Source organism: Lactuca virosa, chromosome 5, assembly GCF_052849685.1.
Source record: "Lactuca virosa cultivar CGN04683 chromosome 5, Lactuca_virosa_CGN04683_v6, whole genome shotgun sequence".
NCBI lineage: Eukaryota > Viridiplantae > Streptophyta > Magnoliopsida > Asterales > Asteraceae > Lactuca > Lactuca virosa.
In genome coordinates, this window is record NC_136430.1 from 343,022,529 (window position 1) to 343,044,101 (window position 21,573).

Consider the following 21,573-nt stretch of genomic DNA (forward strand, 5'->3'; position numbering starts at 1 on the left):
TAGCATTCGTCATTAACGTGGTTGTTTTTATTCGTCTTAAAATCGTAACTTTTACAATGAGAGTTGGATTTTTCTCAATGTTTACATTTTTGGGATCACCAGCTCATGTAATTTCCAAACAAAGTAATCATTTTAACTTGCTCATGTAATTTCCAAACAAAGTAATCATTTTAACTTTTTGATTACTGCATTTGACTCAACTTTTTGATTTACTGTATTTTAACATTATCACTATGAATCGATCCTAAGTCGTAGTAACCCGAATAAAAATACGGACTACCAAAAATCCAAAATCCACAATAACAATCAGTTATCTAGTTGTAATAATGAATGTTTGTAAAATTGCATAAAAATGTTGAAAACAACAAATCAATATTAGTGGTTAGCTTTTTTTATATGGTATTACTGATTTTTATGGTAAAATTTAAAACTAAGTTATGTTTTTTTCAATATACGATAAAAGCTGCATTGAGAGTTAGGTATCTACATACGAATTTTATTGTTTCTTATGGTTTTATGCATGAATGGTTTAGTAAAACACCCCAGTTAGGTTCTTAAAAAAAATTGCCAAACTATTTAACTACGGAGTGTAGTGACCATGAACTATCAAAAATCCCGAATCCACAAAATCAATCAAGTATCTAGTTGTAATAATTAAGTTTGGTATACATGCATAAAAATGTTACAACAAATCATTACAAGTGGTTAGCTTTTTTTATTGGTATCAATGATTTGATGGTCGAAACTAAAACTAAATGCATTGAAAGTTAGAATTCTCAAACATTGTATAAGTTGTGTTCTAGGTCTTGTTGTATCTTTTAATGATAATCGATTAATCAGTGATCAATTTTTTTAGGTATCAACATTCACCCATTATTGTTTGGTATGGTTTTTATGCAATAATGGTTTATACGATTGTGTCCAAAATCCACAAAATTAATCATATACCTCGTTGTAATAATGAAATTTTGTGAAGATGCATAAAAACGTTGAAAACAACAAATCATTATAAGTGGTTAGCTTTTTTGAACGACTTCTATATCATATACTAGTTATTACTAGCTGCAAAAATATAGAAAATATTGCAATTAAGGAAAATGATTTAGGAGAAAAGAACTGTTGGTTTTGTATATATTCAATGTCTTTTTTATATACCATAACATCTAAGTTGCTACTATTTTAAGTAAAAGATCAAAGGATAAACATATATACACATGAAAAACACTGAAATAAACATAATAGAAAAATAACAATAATGAAATTTATAACCAGTACTTTTTTTTACATTTAGAAATAATACGCATCGACAATCAAGTTATGTAGACTACAAGTTACCATATCAGGCTTTTTAGAAAATAGTTGATTCTTAAGCCGCTAAACAAAATCAAAATACCTAAATCCAATAAACAAAATCAAACGGTGTTTATCGATTTCATCTCACATATAAAAGCTTAACGGAGTAGGGAAATTAAATTGTTTAAGCTTCAACGCACAATCTTGTTTTTATAAAACAAAATTAGATTAAACATAAATATATGCTTTGAAGTACTGGATGACTATGATAATCGTTGTAAAGATGTTAGCCACAACATGGATTGTCAATACCTAATAAAAGTTTCAGAATCGACATGAAAGACAAAGATGGCTACATTTAAATCTAGCTTATGAAAAAAGTTAAGTACTGCTGGTGTTTAGATCTAAACAGCACTTGACCGTCCATAAGCACAAAAAACTTTCCTCATAGATAACACACAATCAAATTGGCCTCAGTATTGCAGAATAGACATCAAAGACTTCGATAAAAGCCATTCAGTCCCGAAAGATGGTGTTCTTTTAAAATAGATCTCGTCATTGGCCAAGTAAATCGATCGAAATCGTTTAAAAAAAAATAATGGGAAAAAATGTTTTTCTCACGGCCAATCCCAAGAGGTAATGGCAGAACCTGCTCCCCAAGGCGATAGGATGTGACAACGCCATCTCCGACGAACGGGATCCTTCCGGTGAAGGAAGGCTCAACCGTTGTGATGCCGGAAAAGGCTCGATTCACGACGATTTATCATTGGATTTTACGAAAATTAAATTTTTCGCCCCAAAGTTTTGTAATTCGTCGATGTAGAAAACGATCAATCAAGAAGGTTAGGAATTCGAGATGGGTGTGACTCGATATCTAAAAGAAAAAGGTATGAAAAAATTGAAGTGTGGAAGATGAAACCCTACAGAGTTGCAGACGCTGAGTAGAAAGAGGCGTGGAGCTTAAAATATAGGCTGGGGAGCGCGTTGCGAGCCGTCCGATTTGGCTGATCTAATGTAACGATGAGAGTAATCGGACCGTTGTTATTAGGGCTTTATTTTTTAGGGAGAAAGCGGGAGCTTGAAGGTGGACACAACTGTAAAATTGGTAAAAAAAAAGTTTCACATGAAAAGTCCAAAATCATGATCTTTATTTGATTTTGGTTGTAAAATTTAAAAAAAAAAATCATGATTTTAGTCCATCGAGTATTTGAATTGACTATTTTATTTTTTTAATTTTTTTTTTGTACTTTTTAAATATTAATGCAAAAAAAAATTATGTTGGCCCCCTCTCTCTCTCTCTCTCTCTCTCTCTCTCTCTCTCTCTCTCTCTCTCTACACACTCATACCTGCAACAACCTCACCGTTTCCTCTTCAATATCCTTGTTCCTCATTAACTGCAAATTAAACACCTCAGCCGTCCACTCCACCGACTGCACCCACCGTTGCAAATCCACTGCCCCACCATACTCAACAACCGCCAGACATTTCACTGTTAAAAGCTCCCAACCTCATCGTCGGCATCTCCCCCTCGTTTACTCAGCCTCCTGAGGATCGAACCCCACTGTCGGTGAATACATCTCTGATGAAACACCATTCCTTTCAGCAACCCTCCACCCCGTTATCTCATCCATGAATCGATCTCAAAGAAACCCAAATCGATGTTGATTTTTCCGGTGAATTTGAGTCACGTATCCCTTTCCTTTCAATCGACTGGCAGTCGTCAACCCTTTCACCTAGGTTTTAAAGGGTTGTTTTCTCAGATCCCCAGTAAAAACGATTTCACCCTTTATAAGCAATATCCAAGTTCACAAAGTGTGTGTGTGTGATATATTTATGCTTTTGAGTTGCAGATCCACTGTGTGTTTTTTAAAATTTTCAGTGAGTGTATGTGGTTTTATTACAGGGGAAGAACAGCTGATGAAGAAAATGATGGATGGAGAGGGGGGGGGGAAGAGAGAGAGTGTGTGAGAGAGAGAGAAAAATGGGGGGTTACCAGTAGGATGGAGTAGGGATGGGTGGGATTTTATTTTTTAGTTTTTTTATAATTAATGAAATACTAAAATAAATAAAGAAATTATAAAAGAGAAATAATAAGGGCAAAATAGTCCTTTCAATTTATCATTGACCAAATTCACAAAAAAATTATTAATTTTGGACTATCCATGCAAGTTGAAAACTTTTTGGACCATATCCAAAGTTTTTTGAATATCATAGGGACCAATTTTTGCAGTTTCGTCATTTTTTAATAAGAGTTACTTAATTCTTTCACATAAAGCATCCTATAAATTAATTTTAGACAAAACTGCAAAAATTGTCCCTATGATATGCATTTTTTTCTGATGTTTAGTCAAAACCTCATTTTTTTTTTTTTTGGTTTTGTGGTCCTTTTGAGTTAGTTTCATTGCAGATTTGGTCTCTCAATAAACCGAAATGACTAATACGCCCTGCCAATTTTCCTTTTTATATTTTTCTATTCAAATTAATGTTTTATTAAATTAAAATATGGGCTCTTTCTCACTATCTCACACACACACTCTCTCTCCCTCTTTATCTCTCTCTCTCTCTCTCTTTCTTTCTTTCTTTCTCTCTCTCTCTCTAAAGGATTGTGGAAACCGGAAAGCCTTGAATCAACCATCATAACCTACATTTTGTGATTAGCTTCTTACACACCACCTCCGGCCAACGCCATATCTACCAGCTTCGACATCCACCTTCATAACCACTACCACTAGTGACCAATCTTACACACAAATCTCAAATCAAGGTCCATCGTTTACATCTATAACACCAAATCTGACCCTGAACTGATAGATTTGTAACATCAAATTCGAGAGAAAAGGGAAGGGTTGTGATCGACTAGAGAAGGAGGATCGAACCTAGTGTGATTCGGGAAATATAGAAATAGATGAGAGCTCGATCGATTTAGGAGAAAAGAGAGTAAAAGGAGTTGCGATTTTTGTCGCCTGATTCGATTAAGAACAAGTCGTAGAAAGGGGCAGTGATTTCTTCTTCTTTTCGGGACACACATGAGACACACGTATCCAATAAGCATAGTTGATTGTGACATCATGTACAGACTGTGTCTTCTCCGATGGCGGCAGAGGGGAAGTATGAATGGGAACCCTAAATTTGAATCAAAACTGAAATTGGGTGTGTTTGTGTGAATGAAGAGAGGATAAAAGGGAAATAAAGTTTGATTTAGGTAAAGAGACGAAAAGGGGTAGATCTTTCATGCTCTTTTTTTGTTCTTGGTTTCATGCTTGCGGTTTGTTTAAGGTGTGTTTTTTTGTAAAGTCTGAATTCAGATGTGTTTTTGGTTCTTGGTGTCATGTTCTTTAATTAAGAATGGCTTTTTTTATAGATCTTTCAGATTCATGTTCATTCATCTTTAGAAGGTTATAAGAGAGAGAGAGAGAGGGAGGGAGAGAGAGACCATATCCATATCCATCCATCCATCCTTAATAAAAGGCTCTCCTAGAAGCCACGTGTCCATCTTTTAGACCAGCCTTCTGCCACGTGGCATTCTCTCTAGCAATATACTTTATTTTCTCCCGTTAAATTCATATCCCTAAACTTCAGCTGCCGAATTTGTTGTAATGTCCGCAACTTTCTCCACATTCTTGATACGATCCCATAAAATTAGGCATATCCCTTGATTCTGATATATCAACTACCATAATTTTGATATTGACCATCGTAAAAGTTAAGCAAGCGTAATCTTATCAAAATTTAAACCTCTACACTGCAGTTTTTATGGGATAACAATTACAACTCCAACCGATTGCATCGTTTAACGATTTCCAAAATCAACTTCAATTGTTGGGTTTTATTAGTTTACTTTGTGATTCGTGTGCTTCTCCTGGTGATTTGATTCAATTTTAATTATGACGATGATTATTGTGAGGTAAGTCATTCATATTGTATTTTGATTTAAGGTTTCAATTTTGTGTTTTCTAGCTTCAATTTGGTTTATGTAATTGCTTATTTGAATGTATGTTTGTTTATGCGTCACTATTTTCTTTTAATTATATGTGGATTTCATGTGAAAAACCTAGACGCTGCTAATAAATAACATTTTTTATTAATATAAAATCTTTTTTTCCTCCGATTGCAGACCGTGTATGTAAATCTGGTGCGACTGATCTCATTTGCTTCGACTATATCTTGACTCTTACTCCACGTGTTGAGACCGAAAGTAAGCGACTGTTCCTTTTTTTACTTAATGGCTTCTAAATATCATAAGTATATACCCTGTTTTTTCTTTATTTCATATGAAGTTTTAGAAATCTAAGTGCTCGCTGGTTGTTGTATATGGTTTTATATTAAAGATCTTTGCTGAAAATGTGCTTAAATGGTAGCAGCAATCTGATCAAATGTGCTTATATGTTTCAATCTGTAGCTTTGATAGATAAAAACATAATGATCTAAGGATTATAATATTATTTCAAATGAGTGAGAAGTGAAAGTGAATTCAAAAGTTTACCATTTAAGCACCTATTTTTCTTCACTACAACGAAAATTTTAAATCCAATATTATTTCAGTATGAATATACATACATATTTTTTTTATTAAAACGTGGATAAATAAAAATACCATAACAAAATATGCAAATTAACTATTATCATATAATAGTATTATTTATTGAACTTTATGTAGTTGTAAAAACAATCACACATATTTCCAAAATATACAAAATATGCAAATAAAATAATAAATATATTTTAATGATTTACAACATTAAAAAGTTATGTGAATATGTTCCGAACAACAATACTCAAGTTGTACGACCAAGAAGAAAATTACAAGTAATAGCAACCAACTTTTGATTACTACACATGTTAATATAACTTACTTATTTATGTCTTTTTTAATTTAGGAATTGTATAATTTGTGAATTGACAATTGGTGTGATATTTTTGACAGTGCGTGTAATAAACTAAAGGGAACAGAAACAAATCATATTATTGATTACACGTATTAGCAACCTACTTTCAAAGTATCATGTTATTATGAGTAAACATTAATTATGCTTCTCAGATTTTCAATAAAACCAACTTACTTTTTTTTTTGGTATTTTCAGCTTCCTTATATAGCAACACACCACATATTTTAGTTTTTTAGTTGTTTTAGATCTAGGGACCATTCGTGTAAATTTTTTTGACATTGATGATCTTTTTAATGCTCTTTTCACCCTTGCTATATCAATAAAGAGCAACGTACTGTCATTTCATATATTTTATAAAATAATGACCATTTACATAAAATTCATTAAATAGAGACTATTCGTTATAAAACAGAGACCATTTTTGTAAACTTCACTAAATAGGGACAATTTTTGTAACTGTTATTGTTATAAAGCAGGGACCATTACTTGTTAATGATAAACTTAAATGCAACAAATAACAATCTACTTTAAACATATGATGCTATTAGAAGGAAAATGGAATACGTTTAGTAATATAACTCCAAGATGTAAGAAATGCTCAAAATGACCATTTTATATGTACACCAAAATCGAAAAAGAATTGAATCATTACCGTAAAAAAATCTTTTAAATAATGTCATTTCTGGCTTTTTTTCATGATGTGCATGTTAATGTGTGTATGTGTATGTGTGTTTCTGTTCATGTGTTAGTGTTTGTATGTACTGTGGTTGTCGGGGGAGGAGGTATGATATTATTACTTATTGTTACTTTTGATTAAAATGCAGGTTATAAATATAAGGGGATGGTGTAATCTTATTGTTTATTTGCTACTATTTATTAACATGAAGGTTAATAGCAATTTTTTTTTCTTTCTTTTTGGATTGATGAAGGATATAATTGATAAATTGACCATTCGTGTATTTTTGACATGGCCTATTCGTGTAATATACGTAATTGGTGTTTTTCATTTTCAATATTATTGTTGTATCTTCTCAATTGTTTGTAAATTTATGATTAGTGATTACGATTTTATAATATTTATGTTATTTTACTTTGTTAACCGCGTGTACCACACGGGTTATAACCTAGTTTTAATTTAATAAAACATTAGTTTAAATAGAAAAAACATAAAAAATGAAAATTGGGAGGGCATATTAGTCATTTCAGTTTATCGAGGGACAAAATCCGCAACAAAACTAACTCAAAAGGACTACGACGCCAAAGAAAGTCGAGGTTTAGACTAAACCTCAGAAAAAATGCATACCATAGGGACCACTTTTGCAGTTTTGTCTTAAATTTAATAATTTCATTTATTTTCTTTTTTTATATGCGTTTCTAAAACAACTAATATTAAAAAAAATGATGAAACAATAGAATATTGTTATCCATATTATTACTTATTTAGCTACAAAACTTTGAGGGTTAATAAGATAAAATAAATAATATTTTTATACATTTTTCTAATAAAATCTAATTTTTCTAATCAAACTAAAAGACTAATCTATTTTTTTTTTGCTTTGTTTTTTATTATAAAATTTAATTTATATCATTTTAAACTTTAAATATTAGATACAATATGTTTATAAGTTTTAAAATTATCTTATATGTCATTTTAAAATTATAATATTTGTATTTATATCTAAATTTATAATTTAATTAAAATCAAACTAATATAATATTAAAAGCTTATCTAAGAATTAAATATAATGTTACTAAAGTACCATCACTAAAATAATCTTCCATATGACAAGAATCTAATTATGTATTATCATCCTTACTGAGAAGAGACAAACATCTAATGGTTTATCGTGATAGATAAGTTAAAAGATTTTTAGATGTGAATATTCATATATTTACAATTTTTCAAGATTCTAAAGAGGAAAATTTATAGAAAGTTATATTTCTTGATGTACAAGCTAAGGTACAAATTATATCAACTAAAAAAAAATCATACATTGAAGTTTTTATTTGTTGGGACTTATGAAATAAGAATCATTTTAAAACAATAACTTCAAATCTGACATCTTCCGCCTAACCACCATCAAATATTGTAATAAATAAAATAAAATAAAATAAAAAAACTTGATGCGCCACGTATCATAGGTTGAAGTTTTTGTTTATTGGAACTTATGAAATGAAAATCCTTTTTAAACAATAGGTTGAAGTTTTTGTTTATTGGAACTTTGAAATAAAAATCCTTTTTAAACAATAACTTCAAATCAGGCATCTTCCATGAAAATCGATTTATAGGTTGAAAGGGAGAAAAATTATACCTTTTAAGCCTTTGATTCCTCTCCTTTTTGCTTGAATGATCAAATATCCACTTGAATCAACCTTATGAGCTCTTGAGATAAAAATCTTCGTTTGAGGATGGATGATGGAGCTCAAATACGTTCTTTCTCCATAAGAGAAGATTAGTGCATCTTATTTCCTAAAAGTTTACCATTTATTGTTGTTTATTTTGTATGTAAGATTTTTATTGTAAATCGGTGATTTGTCATGGGATGTAAATGTTTTAATTATAGTAGAATTTTGCATTGTAAAAATAAAACTATGACAAATCACATAGATTAGATGTAGAAATCTAGGTCGTTACAAAAAGGGTATATCCGATTCATGGAGAAGAGTCATATTTATACATGACAATTAGGGTTTCGATTAGGGTTGTCGTCTTATGAATTAGTCAAGTAATCCCAAAATTATTGACATGATTAATGGTTTCCAAAATCGCCAGGAGCTCCTTGGACCCCCACTAAGGGCGTTGTGCCTAGGACCCTTCAAGAGGCGTGACCCCTTGTCCTTACTATGGGTTGTATAATACGGTTTGGTTCGGTTTTTAGCTAAAACCAAACCATATCCATTATAAGTGGTTAATACATTTTGGTAGCCACTGGGTATTGGTTAATATTGGTTTTGGTTAATGTTTTTTTTTTGTTAATGATTATGGTTAATGGTTAATATTGATTAATCATAATGGTAAAAATGAGATAATAATAAAAATACTTTGCTATAAAAACTGAAAAATATAAAATACATTGTTATAAAAAAGTAAACAATTCAGTGTTTATAACCTTATTAATATGATAAAAGATTAAGTATATCATTTAATTCCAAATAATCATCTTTTAAAATTTCAATTTCATATATAATTACATATTATATATTTAATATTATATCATATTAAAAACATTTATTAATATTATTGGTTTGGTTCGGTTTTAGATGAAACCCACAACCGAACCATATGTATTTGGTTAATCAAAAATAAAACCCGCACCACCTTTTTTACTGATGGTTCGGTGAAAATGGTTCGATTATTTTAGTTAATTTGGTTTTGGTTCGATTTTTCAGTTAATACGCTCACCTCTTGTCTTCACCATTTTGTTGTACCAACTTATACTTCAATCTTATATAAGTGTGCACTCCGCACACATTAAACATATAATATAAAGTACAATTTATAACCCCATTAGCTCACATTAATCCCAATTACACAAATATATGGTGACACTTAAATCACTAACACAAAAACAAGTAGTCTCCATACTCAACAGACCGCACAACATATCAAGAGGATCTAAGAAGAGAATCAGAAAATGGAAATCGATCGGTGAGAGTGGCTACAAGAAGAAAATGGATTTCAATGATCAACAAAGAGAAAAAGATGTTCATAGGAGTGTAATCAAGTAGAGTCATGTTGATGCAATATCAAGTTCGACCTTGACTTAATAAAAAACTTGACTCAAGGTTAATCTTGTTCAAGCTTTTCAAGCTTAGTTAAATCAATGGACACTTTCAAGCTTTACTTAATCCCACTTAATAAAAATATTAAAAATTGAAATAACACTAAATTACAATAGAAATACCATTAAACTTGTGAGTTTGGACTAAATTATATTAATATAGAAATCAAATAAGGAGTGAAATGTAAAATGTAACTTCGACTAAACTCGCTTAAACTCACGGTAGCATCACAAACCAAGTATTGCAATAAACTGACGTGAGTCGATATAGACTCGATTATATATGTACGAACGATATTACGATCGAAGAAACTAGAAAAACTATGATTTTTTGTTTAAAAAGAGAGCATATCAGATTTTATTAAGTCTAAATGATTAAAAAGAAAGACAAAACTGCACAAATGGTCCCCGTGGTTAGCTGAAAATTGCCACTTTGGTCCAAAAAAGTTTGGAATAGCACTAGACGTCAAAACTTTTCATTTTGTTGTGTGTGTGTGTGTGTGAGAGAGAGAGAGAGAGATTTCATTTTGTTATAAAAGTTATAAAAATAAAATAGAAAATGCAAATTTTCTTTTTTATTTTTTCTTTCAATCAAAAAAAGTATTTAAATAATAAAAAAAACTGAAAAAGAAAAAAAACAAGGGCAGAATAGTCATTGTGAAAAAGTTTATAGAAAGTTGGACCAAACTTGCAACAAAATGAAAAGTTTGGACCTCTGGTGCTAGTCCAAACTTTTTTGAACCAAAATAACAATTTTCAGCTAACCACAGGAACCATTTGTGCAGTTTTGTCAGAAAGAAATTTTATATATACTTTATGGGTAAACAATACAAAAAACACTCAGTTTACACCAAAATTCTATTTTGACACTGTGTTTTTTTTGTCTCAAATTTGACATTGTGTTTTCCAGTTTGTTACAATTCTGACCACTTGACCGGTTAACCAGGTTACATGCTGACGTGGCATGATGACGTGTCAGTTTTGATGACGTGACATGCTGACATGATATGCTGACGTGCCAAATTTGATTTTTTTTACCACAAAAAACACTAAGTTTTCACTTTTTTTCGATTTTGACACTAAGTTTAATTTTTTTTTTCAATTTTAACACTATGTTTTTTTGTTCCAAATCGAACATAATTTTTTTCCAATTTTGTTTAATGACAATTTTCTATTTGAAAGCATATAAATATTTTTTTAATACATTTAAACCGTATAAATATGTTTTTTTCAATTAAAAACCATAGTTTTGTATAAATACAAGGTATTTTTTACATTCAAACCATAATTTTATGTATAAATATGTATTAGTTATATAAAAACCGTTATTTATATTAAATACACAACTTTGAAATGAGTTTGGAGGGTTGGAGGCGTGTAGTCGATCAAAACCCGGATGTCAAGTTTGAAACCCGTGAAATTTTTACATCTTATTAGAAGCTTATGGTTAGTTTGATTCTCATGATATAACTAATGCATATTTATACATTATGCTTTGAATGTAAAAAAAAAAACAAAAAAAAACACCTTGTATTTAAATAAAAATGTGGTTTTTAAACGAAAAAATATATATTTATACGGTTTAAAATGTAATAAAAAATATATTTATACGGTTTCAAATGGAAAATGGTCAAAATTGAATAAATTTTGATAAATGATGTTCAATTTGGAACAAAAAAACACAATGTCAAATTAGAATTTTAGTGTAAACAGAATGTCTTTTGTGTTGTTTACCCGTACTTTATTCATATAAATATATAATCAAATCAGACCTTAGATCTTTTATAAGAAATTATCACCAATAGAATTCAAAAGAACTCATTATTCCTGTTTAAAAAGTGGGACACCGTCATACGGTTTGAAAAGAAAAACATGGAAGTGTCAAAAAAGAAAAATAGGATATGGTGTGCGTTGGCATTGAATAAATAACATAAAAAGTAATCACAACCGTTGATTTGCAACCGATCAGCTACAAAAGCAAGACATCGCCATTGTTGGGTCCATATGTTACAATACATACATGGTTACCACAAACGCTTTTCCCGGTAAGTATATAAGCCTCGAATTGGAGAACAAGCAACCCAGCTATTTATCAGATCGAACTACCCAAAAGTTCTTATCTTTTTCCTTTTCTTTCTCTTATTTATTACACACCATTTTTTATTTTTTATTTTCATTTTTATCTTTTTCGACATTTTCCATTTCTAAACATTAGATTGAACGACGAAAGAAACCCGCATCAAGATTTTCCTATTTCTTTCCTTAACTGGTAGAATCATCCAGCCTTCGAAATCAAGTTTTGAACAACCATGAAACATAGTTGTATTGATGAAGAGGATGAACACAGCCAAGGTTCTTACTGAGCCTCCTATCAGATCTTGAGTTTTGATCTGGGTGTTTCTAGAATCCAGTGGGGCTTTGTTGAAGATTAGGGTATTCCTTAATTTCATAAACTGGTCGATAGTTTGACTCTTGATTAATTGATTTCTCTAATAACTGTTCCCCTTCGCAGAACGTCTCGAATTCTCGATTGTTGGATTGGTGATCCGATGCGATAATACCCAGGCTTGCTCGTCTGATTGTTAATTGAAAGCAAAGGTGATCGCTTTTCATTTTGTGATAATTTGATCTGTCATTTCAGTTATGAACTTCGTATATGTAGCCGAATTGAATTCTGATGGGTTTCTTATTCATCGTTTTTATCGCGAATTGTGAAATCATTTAAAGAATTAGTGTTTGATGCTTTGATTTCAATGTACAGAAAATGCAATCCGATCTTGGCAAGCTATTCATCGGTGGGATATCATGGGATACAAATGAAGAACGTCTACATCACTATTTCAGTAGATACGGCGACGTTTTGGAATCAACGATTATGAAAGATCGAACCACTGGTCGTGCTCGTGGATTCGGCTTTGTAGTCTTTGCCGATCCTTCTGTTGCAGACAGAGTCACTAAAGAGAAACACAACATCGATGGCAGAATGGTAAATCTTTCGTCTTTCAATCATGGAGTTCATGTTTCTCATTCCAAATAATGCACAATAATCATTTTCATATAATCATATTTCAGGTTGAAGCAAAGAAGGCAGTTCCTAGAGATGACAAACTCACAATGAGTAGAAACAATAACATTAGTAGCATTAAGAGTTCACCTGGACAAACAAGAAAGATATTTGTAGGAGGTTTAGCATCGACAGTAACTGAAAACGACTTCAAGATGTATTTTGAGCAATTTGGAAAAGTTACAGATGCTGTTGTTATGTATGATCATAATACAAAAAGACCTAGAGGATTTGGTTTCATCACATATGACACACAAGATGCAGTCAACAAGGTCGTATCAAAAACATTTCACCAACTAAACGGAAAAACGGTTGAAGTCAAACGCGCTGTTCCAAAAGAACTCTCACCGGGTCCCACTCCCACCCGAGCCATACTTAGTCCATATCCTTATGGTTTGAACAGGACTAATAGTGTTCTTAATGGACCAATTGGAGGTTACAATGTTGGGATGGATAGTAGATTCGGTTTGAATTCTGGATATGGGATTGGAATGGAGTTGAATTTTGAACCGAATACTTTACCCTATGGAAGGGGATTGAGCCCTTATTATGGAGATTCAAGTAGGTTTAGGAGTCCTGTAAGTTATGATGGTGGAAATGGGAACAACATTTCTTTCTTTAGTTCAAATCCTGGTAACTTGTGGGCTAATGGAGGGATTGATCCTATAGGATCTTTGGTTTCACCTCAAAATGGTGGTAATGGTGGAGGGTATGGAAGGAACACTAGCGGGCGTGGTTATGATGCACCTTTTTCAGACTTTTATGGTGGTGGTGGTGGTGGTGGTGGCTCGAGAGACGTGACATGGGGGTTGGAGGGAGATGGGATTGGTTTGTTTGGTGGGTTTGGGTATGCACATTTTTCTTGATCTGTGTGATTTACCTTTTTCATGTTGGTTGTAGGCCTGGTTTGTGGGGTAATGTGTATACCCGTTTACTGATTTGTTGCTTTTGTTTTATTTTTACAGGAATTGATGGGTAGTAGGAAACAACGGATCCGTGTTTTAGATGAAATGTGAATTTTGCATACTATGAAAAAGTTGGATATGTCCTCCCGAGCTATAACTAGATTGCTTGGATAGTGATAGAAGGTTTATAAAAGCGAACCATTTATGTGTGAATTTTGAGTTGCTTTTTGTTTTCGAGTTATATGTAAAACTAAGTTGCGGAGTATATAGTGAGAATGTTGTTATTTTTGCAACTTTTGTGGGTTGGGTGAACGTAAAGAAAGACACACAATGAATTACTACTTGTTTTAGTTTTTATCATGTTGTTGAACAGTTTGTGACTTTGTGATGATTTGCTAGTGTGTATGAAACATTTGAAGGATACCCATCTAGGGTGTATGGTTTAAAAAGAAAATCTTTGAGATTTCATATCAATGCGGTAATATTTTGTCACAAGAATGTAGGATTCAATAGTACATTTACAACTATCGAACTTATCATCGAATTCTATGGATTTTAAATGTCTTGTGAGTACAAGAATCTAATTAAGACAACATTTTTTTGTCGGGGTTAAGACAAGAAAATGATAAGATCAAGAATTTATGTTATACTACTCTTGTTTGGCATTTAATGTGTATCATTGGGATTGTTAGGTAAGGTTAGAATGTCCTTATTGATAAGTGAACAAGAAAAATATAACTAATTCTTATGATATATCCAAATAAGTTGATAGGAAGGATTAATATCTTTTTAACATACGACTATAAGATGGGAACAACTTGAGAGGTGTTTTAGTGCTCGTCGTCTTCTATGCATAAGAAACTAAGGACATCTCTCTTCTCGATTTGGTGGAGCCTACATACAGACGACAGAAAAAGAAAGGAGCTGGGCTGGGTTTTGCATCAGAACTTTGGTTCTTTGCTCTTTTTGGAAGTCTTCTCTACTGCAACTATCTGCAACAACGGGGGAGTGGGACTACCTTTTTACCGTTATATTTTTTTCCTATCATATAAGGTCATTTTGAAGACTAGTGGGTGTGGACAACATGTGAAAACACGTTACCACACCAAAAAAGTGTCACCTCACATGTCATGTCATTCATGGTGTTATAACATCAAATGAAGAAAATAGACAACATGTTATAACACCCACTATTTTTCATATCATTATTTTTTTCTATTTTTTTTAATTTGTTTATTTTCGATTTATTTATTGTTTATTTTTCCAATTTGTGTTTTTTTATTCACGTTATATTATTCATAAAAAAATATAAGACATGCAATTTAATTAAATGCTAAATTACCCATAACATTTAAAAACTAAAAATAACATTACAAAAAAACATGGAACACAAAAAAAAAAAAAAAACATAGTCCTACGTTAAAAACATAAAAATGATAATACACTAGTCATCCAAATATTTATTCTCGATCAGCTCCTTCATCTTTCAGAGCACTTATGCTTGTTGTGGTCCCATATTTTCTTCGCTAGTATAAATAATTGTTAAATCCCTCGTTATTTGATTTTCCTTCTCTTCCTTACGAAGGAACTCCAAGTGATGACGTTGCACTTCAACCTTTTGTTGTGCGGTTAGATTGTGTTGGTCGGACTTTTCTTTCATTTCTGTCAACTCTTGTGCCCTTCTATCGACTTCGTCTGCGTATCGTTGAGCGCACTTCGTTTTTTCGCTCTCGACCGATCGCGGTGAGGGGGGGGGGACCTCTTCGATGTCGTCGGGGATGTCATTTGTGTCGGCGTTGAGGTCAATGCTAGTTCGTGCGTCGGAAACGTCAAAAGAACCCGAACCACCTGACCTCTTTGATTGTACCTTCGACGATGTTGGAGGTTTAGGCCATTTTGGATTGGTTCTCACAATCTCCCATATTTTTTTCATACTCGAAAACATGACCCATTTCAACTTAATATTGTTCCCTCGCGGCTTTAAACACATCAAAATCATTTGCACCACTTTGCTTTTGCAAAGAAAATTTGTTGTATATCACATTAAACTTGGTTCACATACGACTAACTAGAGCCCATTTGCCACTAAGCATATTGACATTGTGATATGCCAGTCTCTTCATAAGTGCGTGAAACTTTCTGAGCACGGCTTCCCAAAATCTAATTCTCCTCATATCATTTCCTATAGTTGGATTTTTAGAAGTCCCGCACCACGCCACCGCCAAGTTGTACTCCTCATCCAGTGTCCACCATAGTGAAGCTTCTTCTTCACTTTTCGCTATTGCTTTCCCTTTCTTTTTCCCTTTCTCTCTAGCTTTCCGACTACCTCCCGCTTGTGTTTCGAGAACTGTTTCTTGCTTTGGTTGTGTGGGTGGTGGTCGTGTGGTTGTTTGTGGAACGAAAGCGAAAGTATTGAAAAGGTTTTGTTGAAGGCTTGAGTTTTGTTGCATCAAAGGCGATGTAGGAAATTGCATTTGGGTGATGCGAGATTAAATTTTTTCTTGAAATAGTATTTGGGGTGAGTTTTAAGTGTTTAGTAGATTCATATAAGCACTTTTATGGTGCGGAACCCATCAGAGTGGATGTGTTTGTGTTTGGTGGAAGGGGGGGTTCGGGTTTTGCTTCATAGTTTGATTGAAAGAAAATATGGTTGATTTTTGTATAAAATGAGAGAAAAAGAAGAATATTGTGGGTAAAAAATGAGTGTATGTGTGTATTTATATGTAAAGTAAAAAGGTTGAATTTTTTTACATTTATGACTGTTGGAACAGTCATTTGACCGTTGAAATCGAAATTTGCCCCGTTACCATTCTTGATCAATCACTCTCTATCATTTGGAAATTCGTAGGATTTCAGAAATCGATCGCTCTCACTATCATTTGGAAATCTGTAGGATTTCAGAAATCGATCGCTCTCACTATCATTTGGGAATTTATGGAATTTTGGGAACAAATTTGTAACAACGTAAATTTCCAAAACAATTTTTCATTTTAAAAACATACTCTCATTCATAAAATATCATAGTAATCCAATGTAACACATGTTATCTCAATAAACAAATCCCAAGATCCTCAAATACATAAATCCTCTCAGTGTGTACGGATCATGTCGGCGCCTTCCCGCGATCCTCGCTAGTACCTGAAACACATAACACAACAACTGTAAGCATAAATGCTTAGTGAGTTCCCCAAAATACCACATGCAACACATACGCCAATCGAGGCTACAATACGACCCTCCGGTCGATGTGTCTCAGCGGGACCCTCCAGTCTCGTAGCTCGTTGGACCCTCTGGTCCGGTCATAGCTCGTCGGACCCTTCGGTCCAGTCTGTGTCGTTGGACCCTTCGGTCCGGTCTATATCGTTGGGCCCTCCGGCCCGGTCTATTCAACACATAGCATACATATAACACAATGCACATTACTCATATATATACACATAGCATACAAGACCCTCTGGTCTACACATAAATACCACTCTAGGTAATGTATAGTGAGAAGACTCACCTCAATGAAATCGGATAAACTCTCGAGCTCAACGTCCCGACTTAGCCTCCTCCTATTATTCAGATAACATCCCCGATCAATATTCACTCATGATCTCATCTCTACAGATTGGGTAGAAGGCTATTCTACCCTTCCCTGAACTCTCCTGAATCAGTCTTGACCAGAACCCTAAAGTCAACGAAAGTCAACGGTAAACTTTGACCCGACTCGTCGAGTGCACAAGGGCGACTCGGCGAGTCCATGCGGGTCCTCTGAATCCTTTCAGCCTCTCTTGGCTCGTCGAGTCATACTTCCACTCGACGGGTTACACCTGTCACGAATCGCGGGGCAACCCCGACTCGACTCGTCGAGTCCACTTATGGACTCGGCGAGTTGCCTCCATGTTCATCCTCAAATGACCTCCTAAGGTCAGATCTGCTTCCCTAACTATCAGATCTACCCTTCAAATGTTCAAATGTCACGTAAAGGTGCAACCTTTACGTGCATGCAACCCACAACAAGTCATAAATGGAGAAATAACTCTAAAAATGGCAACCTAGTCCCCAATCTTTCATTTGCTTGCATAAAGCTGAGGGATAGTGACTCTATGGACCTCTCATGGTCCAAATCTGATGCTATTAACACAAAGGGGGCCTCATACTCACTAGATCTTACATAAAATGGAGGTAAAAACCCTAAAATCATGAAATCTATCATATCAACACGAAATAGAAGGGATTATACCTCCAGAGATGAACTCTCAAGATGATTAGCCCAGATCCAAGCTCCCTTCACGCTCTAGATGGGTGTTTCCTTCTTCCTTCTAGCAAAACTACACCAAAAGTGATGTATTAGCCTCTTCTTGCTCTCAACTCTCTCACTGCTCTCTCTCTAGGGTTTCTCTGGGGTGTATTGGCCGCAAATGGAGGCCATAAAGGCCTTTAAATAGGGCACATGCCCGGGGATTTAGGGTTTCACTTTACAGCGCGGACTCGCCGAGTCCACGTATCTACTCGTCGAGTCCGGTCATTAATCCAGTCAAGAACTCGCGATCCTACTCGGCGAGTCTGAGCGTCTACTCGCCGAGTCCCTCCATAAAATCCAAAATAAATAACTAAAATAAGATACCTGGGAATCCGGATGTTACAATTCTCCCCCACTAGAATCAGACTTCGCCCTCGAAGTCTTGCCCCGCAAACAACTCTGGATGCTGCTCCCGCATCTCCAACTCCGGCTCCCAAGTCAGCTCGGACCCTCTCCGATGTTGCCACTGGACCTGAACCAGGGGCACCTCCTTGTTCCTCAGAACCTTGATCTTCCGATCCAAAATCGCGATCGGTTCCTCAACATAATTCAACCTCGTATCTACCTGAATGTCCTCCAGCGGCACTACCGCTGACTCATCGGCTATACACTTCCTCAACTGAGACACATGGAAGGTATCATGAATCTGGCTCAACTCTGCAGGTAGCTCCAAACGATACGCTACCCTGCCCACTCTCGCGGTCACTCTGAACGGACCGATGTACCGGGGCCCCAGCTTGCCCCTCTTCCTAAACCGAATCACTCCTTTCCAAGGAGACACCTTCAGGAGTACGGAGTCTCCCACCTGGAACTCAAGCTCGAATCGTCGCCTATCCGCATAACTCTTCTGACGACTCTGAGCCGTCAATAACCTCTGTCTAACCTGCTGTATATGCTCTATCGTCTGAAGCACTATCTCTGTGCTACCCATCACACGCTGCCCTACCTCTCCCCAGCAAATGGAAGTCCGACACCTCCTCCCATACAACAACTCGAAGGGAGGCATACCAATACTCGAATGGTGGTTGTTGTTGTAGGAAAACTCAGCCAACGACAAGTACGTGTCCCAACTTCCCCCGAAGTCCAGCACACATGCTCGAAGCATGTCCTCGAGTGTCTGAATCGTCCGCTCACTCTGTCCGTCCGTCTGGGGGTGGTAGGCGGTACTGAAATGCAACCTCGTACCCAACTCCTAATGGAACTTCTTCCAGAACCTGGAAGTGAAACGTACATCTCGATCTGACACAATCGAGATCGGCACCCCATGCCGCGATACCACCTCCCTCACATACAACTCTGCCAACCTCTTAGCAGAAGAGCTCTCACTGATAGCAAGAAAATGCGCGCTCTTCGTCAGCCGGTCAACTATCACCCAAATTGCATCGACACCCCGTGCGGTCCTCGGCAATTTGGTGATGAAATCCATAGAAATCTGTTCCCACTTCCATTGTGGAACCTCAAGTGGCTGCAACTTGCCATGCGGACGCTGGTGCTCGGCCTTAACCCTGCGACAGGTCAAGCACCTCTCAACAAACCATGCTACATCCCTCTTCATACAGGGCCACCAATAGTCCCTCTTCAGGTCCAAATACATCTTAGTGGCCCAGGGATGGATCGAGAACCTCGATCGGTGCGCCTCCTCCATCAAAGTGGTGCGTGTCCCGCCTGCATACGGCACCCAAATCCGACCCTGAAAGGTCATCAGCCCACGACTATCGGTAACAAACTCAGGTACCTGCCCAATCACCCGCTCTCTCTTGCGGTTCTCCGGTCTCACGGCCTCTGCCTGGGCCTCCTGAATGGTGTCCAACACCGGAGTCATCACTGTCAATCGCATACAAGTGTCTCGAATCGGGGCACTCTCCGCCCTACGACTCAGCGCATCAGCTACAACATTAGCTTTGCCCGGGTGGTACAGGATCTCACAATCGTAATCCTTTACCACATCCAACCATCTCCTCTGGCGCATATTCAGGTTGGGCTGATCCATCAGATACTTCAAACTCTTGTGGTCCGTGTATATGGTACACCGAACCCCATACAGGTAATGGCGCCAGATCTTGAGGGCGAACACCACTGCCCCCAACTCCAGATCGTGGGTGGGATACCTCGTCTCATGAGGCTTCAGCTGCCTCAATGCATACACTATCACATGCCCTCTCTGCATAAGCACCGCACCCAACCCTGATATCGATGCGTCGCAGTACACCACAAAATCCTCCATTCCCTCTGGAAGGGATAACACCGGGGCTTCGCACAACCTCTGGCGAAGTGTCTCAAACGAGGCCTGCTGCTCAGGACCCCATGAAAAAGTAACGCCCTTCCGGGTCAACCTGGTGAGAGACACGACGATCTTGGAGAAATCTTTAATAAATCTCCTATAATAGCCGGCCAACCCCAGGAAACTCCTGATCTCGGTGGGGGATCTCGGCACCTCCCAACTCATCACCGCCTCAATCTTGGCCGGATCGACCAATATCCCATTCTGAGTAACGAGATGTCCCAGGAACTGGACCTCTCGTAACCAGAAATCACACTTGGAGAATTTGGCGTAAAGCCTCTCCAATCTCAGAACTCCGAGGATCTCCCTCAAATGCTCCTCATGCTGCTCTCTGGATCTCGAATACACCAATATGTCATCGATGAACACGATCACCAATCGATCCAACATCGGCCTACACACCCTGTTCATGAGATCCATGAATGCTGCCGGTGCATTGGTGAGCCCGAAAGGCATCACCACGAACTCGTAATGCCCGTAACGAGTCCTGAACGCCGTCTTCTGGACATCCTCATCACGCACTCTCATCTGATGATATCCAGACCTCAGATCAATCTTGGAGAACCAAGACGCTCCCTGCAACTGATCAAACAGATCATCAATCCTCGACAGTGGGTAACAGTTCTTGACCGTTAACTTGTTCAACACCCGGTAATCAATGCACATCCGGTGTGAACCATCCTTTTTCTTGACAAAAAGGATCGGCGCTCCCCACGACGAGCTACTCGGTCTGATAAATCCCTTCCCCAACAACTCCTGAAGCTGTAAGGATAACTCCTGCATCTCTGGTGACGCAAGGCGATAGGGCGCCTTGGCGATAGGTGCCGCTCCCGGAACCAAATCGATGTGAAACTCCACCTGCCTCTCGGGAGGCACACCCGGCAACTCCTCGGGGAAAACATCCGGGAACTCACGCACTATCGACACATCATCAACAGAACTAGGCCTCTCCGCTGCTACTCGTGTGTCCATCACGTAGGCCACAAACCCACTACAACCCTGCTGTAGACTCTGCCTCGCTCTAGCAGCCGAACAGAATGCTGACCCTGAACGGGTACCCTCGCCGTACACCGT

General features: G+C 36.3%; 1 protein-coding gene, 1 long non-coding RNA gene and 1 other non-coding gene across 4 annotated transcripts; 2 read left to right on the top strand and 1 right to left on the bottom strand.

The window, feature by feature from the left end:
- Positions 1–1,761: 1,761 nt before the first annotated feature.
- On the bottom strand, positions 1,762–1,858 carry LOC145118264 (small nucleolar RNA SNORD96 family). Its single transcript, XR_013713223.1, has one exon. It is a non-coding gene; the product is annotated as a small nucleolar RNA SNORD96 family (small nucleolar RNA).
- Positions 1,859–3,920: 2,062 nt separating this feature from the next.
- LOC145110804 (uncharacterized) lies at positions 3,921–7,098 on the top strand. The gene is made up of 3 exons (XR_013710050.1): positions 3,921–4,495; positions 5,408–5,488; positions 7,004–7,098. It is a non-coding gene; the product is annotated as an uncharacterized LOC145110804 (long non-coding RNA).
- Positions 7,099–11,929: 4,831 nt separating this feature from the next.
- On the top strand, positions 11,930–14,285 carry LOC145117235 (heterogeneous nuclear ribonucleoprotein 1-like). 2 transcript variants are annotated; one of them, XM_079053545.1, is made up of 6 exons: positions 11,930–12,006; positions 12,177–12,394; positions 12,474–12,559; positions 12,723–12,947; positions 13,034–13,872; positions 13,991–14,285. In XM_079053545.1, the coding sequence occupies exons 4-6, from the start codon at positions 12,726–12,728 to the stop codon at positions 13,995–13,997; spliced, it is 1,068 nt and encodes a 355-aa protein (XP_078909671.1). In that variant the 5' UTR covers positions 11,930–12,006; positions 12,177–12,394; positions 12,474–12,559; positions 12,723–12,725; the 3' UTR covers positions 13,998–14,285. The 2 variants fall into 2 exon arrangements, with proteins under 2 accessions (XP_078909671.1, XP_078909672.1); XM_079053546.1 differs by having other exon boundaries at positions 11,975–12,073.
- The last annotated feature ends 7,288 nt before the right edge of the window (positions 14,286–21,573 follow it).

What these genes read in the sequence shown, in the direction of transcription:
- LOC145117235 (XM_079053545.1), top strand. Translation starts at nt 12,726, where the DNA reads ATGCAATCCGATCTTGGCAAGCTATTCATCGGTGGGATATCATGGGAT. An exon ending in ACAACATCGATGGCAGAATG is followed by an intron (nt 12,948 to 13,033) that starts GTAAATCTTTCG and finishes ATCATATTTCAG; the next exon opens with GTTGAAGCAAAGAAGGCAGT.